This window comes from Indicator indicator, chromosome 34, assembly GCF_027791375.1.
Source record: "Indicator indicator isolate 239-I01 chromosome 34, UM_Iind_1.1, whole genome shotgun sequence".
Lineage (NCBI taxonomy): Eukaryota > Metazoa > Chordata > Aves > Piciformes > Indicatoridae > Indicator > Indicator indicator.
The window spans coordinates 221,669-235,069 of NC_072043.1; the positions used below are offsets into that span (position 1 = coordinate 221,669).

The 13,401-nt window shown below is 49.5% G+C and overlaps 1 protein-coding gene across 1 annotated transcript; it reads right to left on the reverse strand.

Annotated features, from left to right (window-relative positions):
• Window positions 1-401: 401 nt before the first annotated feature.
• Window positions 402-13,133, reverse strand: HYOU1 (hypoxia up-regulated 1). Its single transcript, XM_054395591.1, has 24 exons — window positions 13,070-13,133; window positions 12,745-12,838; window positions 11,808-11,886; window positions 11,395-11,549; window positions 11,215-11,291; window positions 10,070-10,251; window positions 9,392-9,507; window positions 8,505-8,688; window positions 7,957-8,091; window positions 7,066-7,148; window positions 6,855-6,987; window positions 6,357-6,544; window positions 5,993-6,131; window positions 5,830-5,890; window positions 5,614-5,696; window positions 5,258-5,446; window positions 4,891-5,090; window positions 4,662-4,749; window positions 3,927-4,049; window positions 3,673-3,806; window positions 3,105-3,189; window positions 2,431-2,680; window positions 1,541-1,624; window positions 402-1,159 (listed from the first exon to the last, which is right to left on the reverse strand). The coding sequence occupies exons 1-24, from the start codon at window positions 13,131-13,133 to the stop codon at window positions 1,101-1,103; spliced, it is 2,985 nt and encodes a 994-aa protein (XP_054251566.1). The 3' UTR covers window positions 402-1,100.
• Window positions 13,134-13,401: the final 268 nt, after the last annotated feature.

Consider the following 13,401-nt stretch of genomic DNA (forward strand, 5'->3'; position numbering starts at 1 on the left):
GGCCCGGCCCAGAGAGCCCGGCGGCGAACTGCAGCTAGCCGGGAGACAGCAGGAGCGAGTGACCTGTGCTGCTCCCGCAAGCCCGCCCCGCCCGGAAGTGCCGCCCCGCCCCTCCTCTCCCATTGGACGCTACACCGGCCCGCCGCAGCCTCGCCCCGCTCCCCGAGCCCCCCGGAAGAAAGGGACCGCGCTCAGATCACCGTCGGGAAGCGTAACGTTTATTTTTGGTCAAAGAGGTCGAAGTGGAGAACAACGTCAGATGCACATTGAGAGGTGTCCGCGGCGGTCGCTCGGACCCCGCCGTGTGCGGCAGCAGCGTGAGCGCGCCCAGGAGCGCAGGCGCCAAGGCCACGGAGGACGAAGCCCCGCCGGGCACAGGCCGACGGTTAGAGCCAGTTCCGGTCTGCTTAACCATGCGCTGGTTGCCATGCTGACTGCAAGATACCCTAACACCTTTCTGCTTCCAGCCTCCCCCGCTTGGCCTTCACCTTTCTGAACATTTTATTTTTTATCTTTTTGTCAAGTCCCAACTCGAATTTAGACTCTGCTACAGAGCATGGACAGAGAGGGTTTTGTAACAACAGTCTGTGGCAAACAGACACATTCGTATCCCACAGCACAGAGATCTGCCTCCCCACTCCTGTTACACCTTCCCCTCCCACGAGCTGGAAGCCCGGGCCTCATCTGCAAAGACACAGCTCAGCTACACAGCTCCTGCCATTAGTCTCCCTTCTCACCACCAGAGGAGCTGTAGCACAGGGTTTCAGTCCCAAGTTACTTCCTCAAGCTTAAGCTGTTTCTTCACTGTTTTCCCTCCACAGGAAAAAGTCACTTTGGTGACTTCTGTACTGAAACAGAGACAAGTCTCAGTGGGCATACTGCCACCTTTAAACATGTAAGAAAAACAAAAAATCCAATTCACTAAGTTAGTAGCGGCAAAAAGTCCCCCAAATAAAAAAAAAAAATTACATCTCTATCCCAATTTCTTGTCAGACTGTTTGTTGTGTTCCACTGACATCATGACTAACCAGGTCCATTACAAAACCAAGAAAGTAATCATGAAATAAATAGATGTTTAGACTAGTGGGCTTTCAGGGGTGTTATAATTCATCATTTTTCCTGCTTTCTTCTCCAGCTTCTGTCTTCTCTTTTTTGGACCCTGTGTAAGAAAGTAAATGTAGTTATGCACTGCCAGAGTTGTTACAGCACACAAAGCAGTGCTGGAAGTCCCCAACATTCACTAAGGGTCCCACCAAGCTCACATCTGGTGCAGCAGTTGTGGGGGATGCTTGGGAACTGATACTCAGCTCCAAATTGCAGCTGCTGAGGCAGGAAGCAGAACTTTACACTGAACAGTTGCAGTGTAGGAATAGGGAGGAATCAATGTTTTTGTCTTCCTCACTGCAGAGTTAACAACTGATATGTAGTCAGGCATTCTACCATCTTACTACCCTCTACAGCTAAAATATGTCAAGAAGGACACAGACAGCTTGCACTTGTAGCTGTCAAGCTCCAGACTGTTGGTCAAGCATTTACCCACCAGAGTCTGATCTGGGCTCATCTTCTATTGCTACTTTCTCAGCTGTAGGAGGTTTCTTGGCTGGACCAATATCCTCAGGTTTGTCTAAGTTGAAAGCAGAAAGAAACGAAAGTGAAGTGAATAGAGAACACACAAGAGCCCAGAGGCAGGGAGAGGAGATGATGAGTGGCAAGGTTCACAAACAAGGTGCTGCAGGACTGCAATACCTCCCTCTCACAGTGAATCTCTACAACACTCAGAGAAATAGCATACAACTTGGAGTTGGTTGGTTGAACCTCTCCTTATTTCTTACTGCCTTTCTCTGCTGGGCTTTATGTCCCTTAGAAGCCCTGGAGGTTCACTGGTTGCACAGGCACCTTTGGAGCTCTGACTGCAAGCAGGATCTCTTAATCAGGCCAGAGGAACCATGACAGAACTCTGCTGACAATCAGCATTCTAGATTTAAAAGGACCAGGGCACTTGGAAACTGTGGATCTTCCAGCAGTTCAGTCCAAGTCTTAGCATGCCAATAGATGTTTCTTTTCTTCCCCTGAGGTCCACTGAAGCTACAAAACCTTTCTCATCAACAGCTCGCTCTACTCCTTGATTTAGGGCACGACGTTTAAAACTTGGCTTTGACACCCAGAATGCAACTGACAGTTTATCTTCCTTCCCTGGCAGCCAGCCATCCCAGCAAGTTACCAACACTTTCTGTACCTTAACAAAACTCCCAAATCAATGGTGAAGGCAAAAGGACACTGCCATACCTAGGCTGTCTTTGAAAAATAAGAGATGGATCCTTTAATTCTACAGTTAACTATTGTTTTCTCTTCAGCTCTCTTTCAGTGAAGGCAGGGACAGGAATGTGTTACACACAGTGTACACCAGGAGTTACATGCAACTTCCCTTACCTTCTTGTCTCCCCTCCGTGGGAGGGATAGTGCTCTCTGCCTCAGAGGCTGCTGTAGCATTCTTGCCTGAATCAGGTTTTGTGGTGGTGTTCTTTTTGGGTTTGGGTTTTGCAAACTTGGCCTTATTCAGAAGATATTGCACTTCCCTGTCTAGGGCTGCTATCTTCAGCTCTACATCCTTGGACAGGAGGACAGGTTTCTCAGTAGGAGAGAGCTTGTTCTGTTCATCCAGTGTCTCGTTTTTCCAGATCTGTTGGATGTGGGAAGAGTTGCTTTGTGAATGCCTCTGGGTCCTAGGAGCCACTGTACATCCTAGTATCTCAGTCACTGCTCCCAGGCCTTCTAACTTACTCAGGGTAACACTGCCCCCTGCTACATTTCCATCAGCTTCTGAGTTACCCAGAGGACAAAACAACAGAACAAAAGACAGCAGCTGCTTTTAAGAACTGCATGCAGCACTCCTGAGGACAAATTTGCACACACAACACAAGAACCATTATCCTCCCAAAGCAGCCTGGGGTCAAGCTGGGCGTTAGACAAAACTCTCAAACACACCAGAAGGTTTGCAGGTAGCATGAAAACAAAACATGAACACTCTGTGGTATGATCTGTGTAACAGCAGACACAACCCAGACTGCCACCCCACCTCCCCCAGTCATTCAAGCCTTTATTACCATTGTTTCATTAATGACTTTTTCCAGTGTGCTCAGTTCCACCTCTGTGAATATCTGGTCAGACTCTGGAATCATTCGGGCTCCCCTTAAAGATAAGAAGACAGATAACTGTTAAACCAAGCAGAGTAAACCAACCAAGTACACCGTCACTTGGTCTTCACATCTCTAAGAACCATGATAATCAAGTCACTGCACATACCAACCAGTTATTATATTTCACACCTGTATCTCTCACTTCTGCAGGAAGCAGAGAATGCTAAAAATGGGATACAGAGCCAGCTAGTACAAGAGCAAAAAACAGGGAAAACAAAAAGCTGAGACCATCAGAACACAACACAGAAATCTGCTTGCAAATGGCATGCACAGCACTGGACATTTCCTGCCCTCCCTCTTTACACACAGCTTACACCTTCTGTCTGTGGGCTCTGTGGAACTGAGCACCAAGAAGCAGGGGTTTGGGTGCCTTTCCTTAAGAAGCACCAGTGACTATCAAGCTAGATGCAACTGGGTCAAGTTCTGTCAGCATCTCAAGAGCTGCACAAGTGCCCTCACAGCAGCATGCTCTCACTTGAGGAAGATGGTGGAGTGGTTGAGCAGACTCTCCAGGGCCGCCAGGCGCTCTGGCCACTTTCTTCTTTCCTCAACGTGGAAGAAGAGGTTCCTACAAAGCTTTTTCAGCTCTGAAAGCTTGTCTTTCAGCTCCTGGGAATGGGACAGACGGGAAAGGAGATAATCAGTTTGCCCAGTGTCTGGCAGTGTAAGCCTCTGCAGTTAAACCGGCAGTTTTTGGTGTTGTCTCTATCAACAACACTGTGGCAATACCTTAGTTGTGGCTGCATAGCCCTCTTCCTCCATCCAGTTGGAGGCCTCACTCAGCTTTTTGGAAATTTCTTCTCTCTGCTCCTCTGTGGAGACAAACTGATACTCCTCTTGGTAAAGCTTGTCCTGAAAATAACAATGCAAAGCACTCCATCAAATACCACTGAGTGTGGACACTTAACACAACCAGGTCACCCACTTGCTTGTGGCTGGGCTGCAAATTCCTGGGGTGCTGCCTAAACTGGCCAGGAGATTCTCATCTAACCCTCCCAAATTTGAGCTCCTGCTCCTGGCATTACCAGGAGCATGATAGTAACACACCAGGAAGAGAGACACCCAGACATCATACACACACCGGGGGCATGATGGTAAAGCTGCAACCACTGTTATTTTCACACACACTAAACATGAATTGTCTCTTCTACATAACAGCTCTTGAGAAGCTGTGGCTTCTTTCCAGCCTACGTGCAACTGTTCCAAAACACACAGATAAGCACATGTGAGAGATACTGGAACCCCAGAGTGGAAGGAAAGTGTTCCTTCTGCATCAAGAAAACCTCCTCAGTCCACATGGGCCAGGGAGGCCCAATGGTAGCAGAAAAAGTAACTGAAAGCAGAAATCCAAGCTCTTCAAATCAGCTTCTCTCAGGTCAAACTGCCCTGCACTCAGATCAGCCCAGCTGCATTAGATACTTCTACCTGCTTTCAAGAATTCTCACTTCTTTGTCTCCCTCTTACCTGAGTCTCAAAGATGAATGACTCCAAGCTGTTCGCAGATTTTTCTCTTTCCTGTTTCTCTAGATCTCTGATCGTCAGGTCTTGGAGTCTAACATGCAAAGGGAACAGAAATCAAAGGTAGCAAGTGCCTTCACATGAGCAGCACATCATAGACATCAGCTTCTGAGGATAGCAGCGTTTTGTGAGCTACTTCCACAGCAAGTCACCTCCTTTATCATTTCATTCGTACTTTTTCATTGAGCTCTTCAGATCATCCTCCAGCAGGTCAGGCACATCATTTACATCCAGTTCCATGGCAATCTCATGGACAAGCTTCTGCTTCTTGGGTGCTTTGATCTTCCTTTCTTCCTCTGTCTTGGTAGCTATGTTGTCTCCAGAACCTTTGGAGGATTCCTCCTCTTTGGCAGTTCCTCTATTCTCTTTGGGATCCTGTTGCAGACAGAGCAAGTTTTATGTTCCCAGGCAAGGGAACATTATTTGCATCCTGCAACTTTTTCCCAGTAACAGGGGAAGAAGAATTCCAGGAATTTTATTAATTTCAGACATGACTCTCAGTTACCAAAATCACAGTCCTGTTCTTTCGATCTGATGCTCACCTGAGACTCTAATTTCTCGCTGCCTTCCTTCTTCTGTGACTCTGCTTTTGGAAGGGCAGTTTCTCCCTCACCAGGAGTCTGCTGCTTCTCTTCTCCCTCCTCTTTACCAGCATCTTCTGCACTGCTTTTCTGGTCCTGTTTTCCCCCCTGCTCTTCTTTACCTGCTTCTGCTAGGCTCTCTTCTTCCTCCTGGTTGCCACAAGCAAGTAAAGGGAAACCAAAGCAGTGTTTTTAGTATCAGAATTCCACACAAATGTTTTACAGAGCAGACAATTCTTTGCAAAAAAAATTAAACACATGAAAGCACAAGGAGACCCAGGGGCTCCCTCCCACCTAGCAGTCACCCTAGGGCTCACCTGAACCAAGTCTGTCAGGTTCTCTCCACTCTCTGGTGTAGGGCCACCACCCCCAAAAAGGCTTGAGATGGTATTGCCAAGTTCTGTCAAGGAGAGACAAAAAAAATCCAGAATATCTACAGGAAATCTAAAGGACTTAAGTGCTTCAGCTGTCCCAGCCAGTGCAGGCAGCACAATACACAACAATCAGTAGTGACATCAGAACTCAGCACTTACTTGTCAGAGTTGACTCCTCCTCCAGCTTGTCTTCCACCAAGGTCTCAAACACAGATTCCACCTTGGAGAGGAGAGCATAGAATTAGTTTTAAGAAGGGTCCATCGACACAGGAGAGACAGAACTATGAAACACAGGCAAACGTCACAGCAGGGTGGTGCCTACCCGGTCAAGACTCAGTACTCCACTCTCATCCATGTTGAAGTGAGCTTTGATACCTTTGGATTCGTAATCTGAGTGCTTCCTGAAACTGTCCCCAACTCCCTTTAGCCTCACGGTTGTGAGATTGAGAGAACCAAAAACCCTGATGATAGAAACAAAACTTAGGTTAATCATGTTACAGAATAGCAGAGCTGCTTCTCACAGTCCTATCTGCAGTGAGAACTGCACCACACAGGGTTGGGTTTCCTGCAGCCTAGAGCTCTGGCAGTGCCGGTGCCCTGACAGGCACAGGCCTGCCCGACATGGTTCCCAGCTGGCACACTGCACTGCCACGGGGCTCTCCACTCAGGTGTCTGCCTCAACCCACCTCATGTCATCTTGGCTCAGGAAGGACAGGTCCCCATAGGTGACATAAAACTTGAAGTCATCAGTGTAGCGGTTGAAGGTGATGACTTTGCGCTGCGGGTAGGCTGACATGCGCTGGAACAAAATCCTCTTGTTGTGCTTTAAACTCTTGGATTTGTCATCTTCCTCTACTTCACGAGTGAACTCCACCTGCATCACAAACAGAAAACACGGCTCAGGCATTGCAAACGTCCTCTATGGCTAGGTTTCCAGAGCGTCACTGCTCTACCTTGTGCATAAGCTGAGGGTCAGGTAAGTGATCCTCAACAAATACTTCCACATGCCAAGCTTCTTAGCTATAACAGCACTTCTACAGCATGGAAGATTGCCTCCTGCCTTCTTTATCAGACTAGCAGGAAGACAGCAACAGCACCCTTACTCAAAGAAATCTAACAGGTTTCTCCCAGCCCCATCTGCTGTGCCCCACACCTTGCACAAAAGAAAGCAAGCCAAGGGTTACCTGAATAGGAAACACAGCAGCATCCCGAACAACGAAAGGCTTCACCTTAAAGGCTTTGCTCAGAGCAGCTGCCTGGTAGACTGCACCCATTGCAGCAGCCTCATCGGCATTGATGTTCTTGCCCAGTTCTTCTCTACGAGTGAAAGGCAGCAGACATCAGCTTTGCAGCCACTGCCACAAAGAGTGACTTGTCACTAGGAGACATACTCACTTGCCCACAGCTTTCAGCAAAACCTCCTGCACTTTGGGGACCCGTGTGGCACCGCCAACTAGAATCACCTGGTCAATTCCATCCTAGGGATTGCAAACAGTCTCTTGGTCTTGAGAAAGCAACATTGGAAAGCTAAGTTCAGGGCTTCCTTGTGCTCCCTTCCCCAGTCACACACACTGCTGTGTGCTCAGAGAACACCCCTGCTACACCCTGCTCACATTGAGCAGGTTGGTGCCTGACACATCTGAGACAGGCTGACACAAGCCATGCCAACGTCGGGACCCTGGAGTCAGGTCTGTCAAATAGGGACAACATGACCACTGCTTCAAGTCACCCACAACATGGGACTCCATTCAAAATTAGACATGCTAATTAAAACCAGCCAAGTCAATGACTTGGACAGCAAGCTGGACCAGAACAGATGGAAACATGGACTCTGAGAGGTGACTCAGTGTCCTGCATTGAATGACAGAGCCAAAAGATGCTTGAGAGCATCCTGGCACCCTGGAACAATGAGCCTTTAACCACATAGTGAAACTCTCTGCATTGCGTTTGCTTCAACTACAGTTTGCATCAGGGCTTCTAAACAAAAAGCCTGAACAGCAGTAGTTGTGTTTTCAACTGCAGAAGACCAGAGCCAGCATCCAAGACAAAAAAAGAAAGATCAGCATTTCAGACATCCAGCCCAAGAATAGTGTTTGGAAAAGAAGGAAATGCTTCCTCCAAGTTGCTTCAGGTGAACGGTTGGTGCAGGGAGTCACAACAGACTCCTGCTTGGTGCCACAGCAAGAACCTGCTGCACCAGCAGTGCTGACAATGCAATCACCGATACTTTGATCATGACACAACCACACAAAAACTTCAGGCTTGTTAATACTTTCCCAAACCTACCAGGTTCATCTCTGCACTGCTCAGAGCCTGCTGCACAGGTCCTGGTACCCTCTGAAACAAGTCAGAGCACAAATCCTCAAATTCCTGCCTTGAAACCTTGGCCTTGAAGTCGATGTCATCCAGTAGCCCCTCAATCTGTCCAGGAAACAAAAGCAAGCCAGAATGGAATCATTTGTGGAGTATTCTCCACGGAATATCTGTGCTGACTTGCCCCACGTGCAAAAAGTTGGGCAAAAAGTTACAGCTTTCTTAACACACCCAGGACCTGACACACTCATCTGAACCCTGTCATGGCTAAGGACAGGACAGAATGTGGACTGAACAGGCAGCTTCTCCTAGTGGAAATTTATTCACCGACATTCACCACGACTCTCACTGAACCCATGTATTTTACCACCAGTGGCACTAAGTGGGCACAAGCTGTGAGGACCCCCCCCGAAAAAGCAGGAGCAATGCTCTTCAGCACAGTGAGGCCACAGGTACAGCATTCCCATGCACCTGTCCTTAACCCACCCCGCTCTCAGTCCCAGAAAAGCTGGAGGGCATACCTGTGCCATGTGGTCAGCGTTGGCACTTAGGACAGTCTTCAGGCGATTGGCCTCCTTCAGCAGCTTGGCCATGGCCCGGGGGTTCTTCCGGATGTCCTTCGCAGGGTACTGCTCGTTAAAGAGCTTGGCCAAGTAGTCGCGCAGGCGAAGCTCCATCTCCAACCCCCCCAGCGTGCGGTCAAACCTGAGCAGGAGAGCCAACAGGGATGGAACAACTCAACCCAAGCAACAAACCAGGGATTATTGCACGCCTGTGCAAGAGCAGGTCAGGAGCAGCTGCAGTGCTCAGCTGTGACTGACTATAAAAGAACAACGCTGGCTCCAACAACGTCAGAATGAAACAAAGAAAAGAAAGTTTCACCATCACAACAACCACAGCCACCACCCCTCTTTGAGCAGGAAACTTTCTTATGTTTATGTTAGAGGCCTTGCTACTGAGCACATTAAACACCTGAGAAGTCAAAGGGTAACTGTCTCAGGTCCCAGGTATTTTCTGGTGATCCTCAGCACCCCGTCCTCATTGCAAGAAACCCACTCCAAAAGGATGTTCTGCCTTTTCAAACTGACATGCTCCACTTCCGTGAGATGACAGGAAGTGGCATTACACCAAAGTGGCTCCAGGCTACAAAAAGAGCAAGTCTGAAGGAAATGAAGTACACTGGTCGCCTCCTGGGCTCCCAGAAGTTCTCAGTCAAGAGAAGTTCTGCACAAGACAGCAGCACCAGAATTACCATGAACTGGAGCCTTCTCGCTCCAAATATTCCCCACTCTGTCATCCAAATTACTGTGCTGAACTCTTGCTGCAAAGTTCCACATCTAAAAGACTGAAACAAATGGTTTGTTCCCCAAGACCTGTGGGGTTTGTGCAACTCATGCTCAACTCTTACCCAATGCCCTGGATCTGCAATTGAGGTTGGATCCCCAAGTCCTTAGTTTTCACTGTCTGATATGTAACAATCGTACAAATGGTGCTCCCTGCTCCCATGTCGTAGAACATGATGTTCTGAAAAGAGAGGCTGGGATGGTGAAGCAGAAACACCTGGATACCCCCCACTTATAAGAAAAGAACCTACTGCTGACCAAGCTTGGGACAGGCCAAGACTGTCTACTCCCTAGCCTGGCTTTAGTCCATAACAACAGCACTCCTGCTCTGACCAAACACAGGCATGCTTGGCACAAGCGGACAAGAAAACTTTCTTCATCTATTTTGCAGAACAAAAAACAAAGCTTTGCTCTTTAAAGGCTTCTTTGGCCTTGGGAAAATCACCCATTTCAGAGCTGGTCTCCCAACACCTTAGAAAAACTGCTGGTGTTATTTCCCTGCCAGGGCTGATGGCCAAGGAACAAACACAGGTTTACAACGTGGGAATTCCCATCCACCTGCCTTCAGTCCAGAAGCTTTCAGGCTGCCCTACACATTCGCCTCCTCTCGCTGACAAGCACATGAAAACAGAGGGGGTGGGCTAACAACCAGAGGCCCCTTCCTCACAGCTAGGCCCTCCTGACATTGTCTGCAGTGCTGTCTGCCTCATGTGCAGCACCTGCTCAGGGCCCTGCCTGCCCACCTGCGCAGTGGCATTGATGTCCTTCCTCCGGAAGACTCCGTAGTTGAGCGCTGCAGCTGTGTTGGCGTTGATCAGCTGCAGCACCTTCAGGTCGGCCATGCGAGCCGCCTGCAGCACCGCTCGCCGCTCCGCCTGGTTGAAGTAGGCAGGGACAGTGATCACTGCGTCCTTGATGGGCTGCTCTGCAAGAGTCACAGGGTTACATCGACTGCTTTCCATCAGCACAGCCGCCTGCAGAGACTCCTTGCAGGGAAGAGATGGTAACAAAGCTAGAGAATGCAAGGTGAAGGCTTGTACAGAACACAATCCTGAAGCAGCCCCAGCAGGCAAGATCGTTAGGGATGAATCTCTGGGTCCAGCTGAAACCTAGCAGACTTTGCAGACTGTCACACAGCCACAGACCTACTGAGCTCTCTTCCACCCATTAGGACACTCTCAAATGCTATGGGATACCTTAGATATCAACAAATACAATCATCACAGAGCCTTTTTGCTAGACTAGGCTCACTCTCTGGAGAGGAAAAAAAAAAAAAAAATCTTTGGACTGGCTTAGTGTGATGAACCAACACCACCCAGCCTCCTGGTAACCATGCAAGTCAAACACATCAGTGGAATTCACCCCATTCACATCCCTGTGGCACAGAATTGGCAACCCAATGTGGAAAACTCCAGACAGGCTCCTATCTGTGAGCTGGCTGTACAAGAGAGGGCAGTTTTCACTCCTTAATTATAGCCTAGTTCTGGCAGCACATCTCCATCCAGCCTGGGTACAACACAGACTTAACAGAGCTACTCCCACCTTTCCCTGCAGCTGCCCACTGGCCTATCTCCACTCCAGCTGCACAGGCAAATGGAAGAACACTTCACCCTTTCTCCAGAGATTGCCAGCCGGGGTCCTTCACTGCAAGGCTGGGTGAAGCCTGACCCCCAAAATAGGAATAAGACCCCAAGCCATTCAAAAAAATGACCACATTCAAAAAAATGAAAATCTGATAGCTGCCAAGTCTGTAAAAGCCTACAGCTGAAGAGATTCAACATCCACTTTCTAAAAATCCATGGGTTTTCAAACATCTCTGACCTCTACTCGCATCATATAGTACACAAACACACAGATATACTGTAAGAAACAGTTAAATCCTTCTTACCCGCAAACTCCTCAGCCAGACTACGTGAATAGTTCAGAACCATCCCCAGCATCTCCTCTGGAGAATACTGCATTGTTCTAAAAGAAACAGACAAGAAATAAATTTAGACACAACAGAATCGTCTGTAGAAGCCAGATAGCCAAAGTGCCACCCAGAAGGCCCACAGAAGCAGCCACTTACTGGGACAGCTTGAAGATAACTGTCTGCCTCTTCTCATCCTTCACCAGCTCATGCTCTGGGAATCGGGACTGGTATAGAGCGACATGGGGGTTATCCATACGCTTACCCAGCAGGTCCTGGAAGTACCTGAATGCCACCTTGGGCGTCCTTATGGACTGCAAAAAGCAAAAGCACCAGCTGCCTCTCTTTGGCTTTGCTATTGCAAACAAACCTCCCCCAAGCCATGTGACCAACAACTTCTGTTACAGGAGGCAGGAGCATGAAGAGTTGTTACAGAGAGCCAGTAACACACCAAGCAGACAAGAAGTACAGAATAAGAAATAAAACCTAGCTCAGACAAGAACCTAGCAGTGGGAAGATGCACCCTGTACAGAGGAACTGCAGGTGGCATAATGATTAAGGAGAGCTCTCACCATGCCCAGCGCACTATCACCGAAGAGTCGCTCATTCTCCTTTAAGGAAACGACCACCGGCGTTTTCCTGCGTGACTCCCTATGTAGGGGAAGAGGAACAGACCAGTTGGAACAGGTCAACATCCAGTAAAGTCCCTCATGAGGGTGGGCCTTCTGTTCCAGAAAGACTAAGAGAAGGTGCTCAGGTACCATCTGCAAAGGCCAGACTCTCTTCATTCCTTCTGATGCTCCTCACAATTCAGGCAAATAATTAAAGCAACTAACATGTTTCACTTGGACAGACAGCATTAAGATTCAGTCCCAGCTGTGGTGGGCAGTTGGTCATTTTGCCCATAACACAAGAAAGCTTAACAACAGGTGACTCATTTCTGCTCCAATTCCTGCACACCAAAGCGAGTATTTCGCTGAAATAACTCCAAAATGGCTTATAGGTGACCACCAAGCCCAGTGTGCCCGCTTCCAAATGCCTCCCAATTGATTAACAAAGATACAAGAAGAAAGCCTCATGAGTAACTTGCTGGAACGCACTGCTTTACACTTAGACAAGACTTGCACAATTTTGCTTTCCTCCTCTAGTGAGCAAGGCAACACAGTTCCCTCATTCTAGAAACCACAGGGTTTCAGGGATTTGAGTGAAGTCTGTTTACTGTCTTCCAGTCTAGACTCCCAGAAATCAAGGGTGTTCCTATGCGCACATCCTCTCCCAACTGCAGGTTCTCCAGGCAGTGTTTTGGGGATGGGTTACAGTAACAGCAGCCATGCAAAAGAAGCCCATTCCCCTCCAAACAGTGCGAAGGAGTTACCAGAGCCGTCAGTACCGTAAGTCGCTACTTCCTTACGACACGCAAAGATGTTTGTTGGCCCAGCAGAACACAGCGGAGCCCTCCCACCCTCTCCGATATCTACGCTATAAAGGGCTTGAGGAACAGCTGCTCACTTGTTTAGGACGATCTCCATCGGCACCCCAGGTTTCACGATAGCGATCTTCATCGATTCGCTACCCAGGTCCACCGACATCACGGCCACAGGCTCTGCAACATGAGACAATAAAAAATCTTTAACGCGAACATACCGCGCGAGAGGCCAAGCTTCTTAACCGGCATCCAGCGGCCCCAGACGAGGAACGAAGCCGGACGAGCCGCACGCAGAGCACAACAGCCCCGCGAGAGGAAGGCAGCGCCAGCCGCTCGCCGCCCCACACGCTTTCCCCGAGGGCCACCGGCACCGCGCCACGAGCCCAGCCGCCCCCGCACCGCATTTACCCGCCCCAGGCAGACAAAGGGAGAGGAGCAACCAGGCCAGCGCCCAGCAGGGCATCGGCGCCATGCTCGCCGCCGTCCCGGCTCCCCCGCGGCACGGCCCGCCCTGGTCCCGGTCCCGGCCTCAGCCCCAACCCCAGCCGGCCGGCAGCGCTGCGGCGGCTGCGGCGGCTTCCCCGGCGTCTCGTGCCACCCCCGGCCCGGACGCGGCACGAGCTTATTGGCGCGGCCGTCAGCGCCGGGCCCCCGTGCGCCAATCCTGACGGCCCGCGCGCACCCATTGGGCCACGTCGGAGGAAGACGGAAGCGGAAACGACTGGAACTGCGTCTCCATT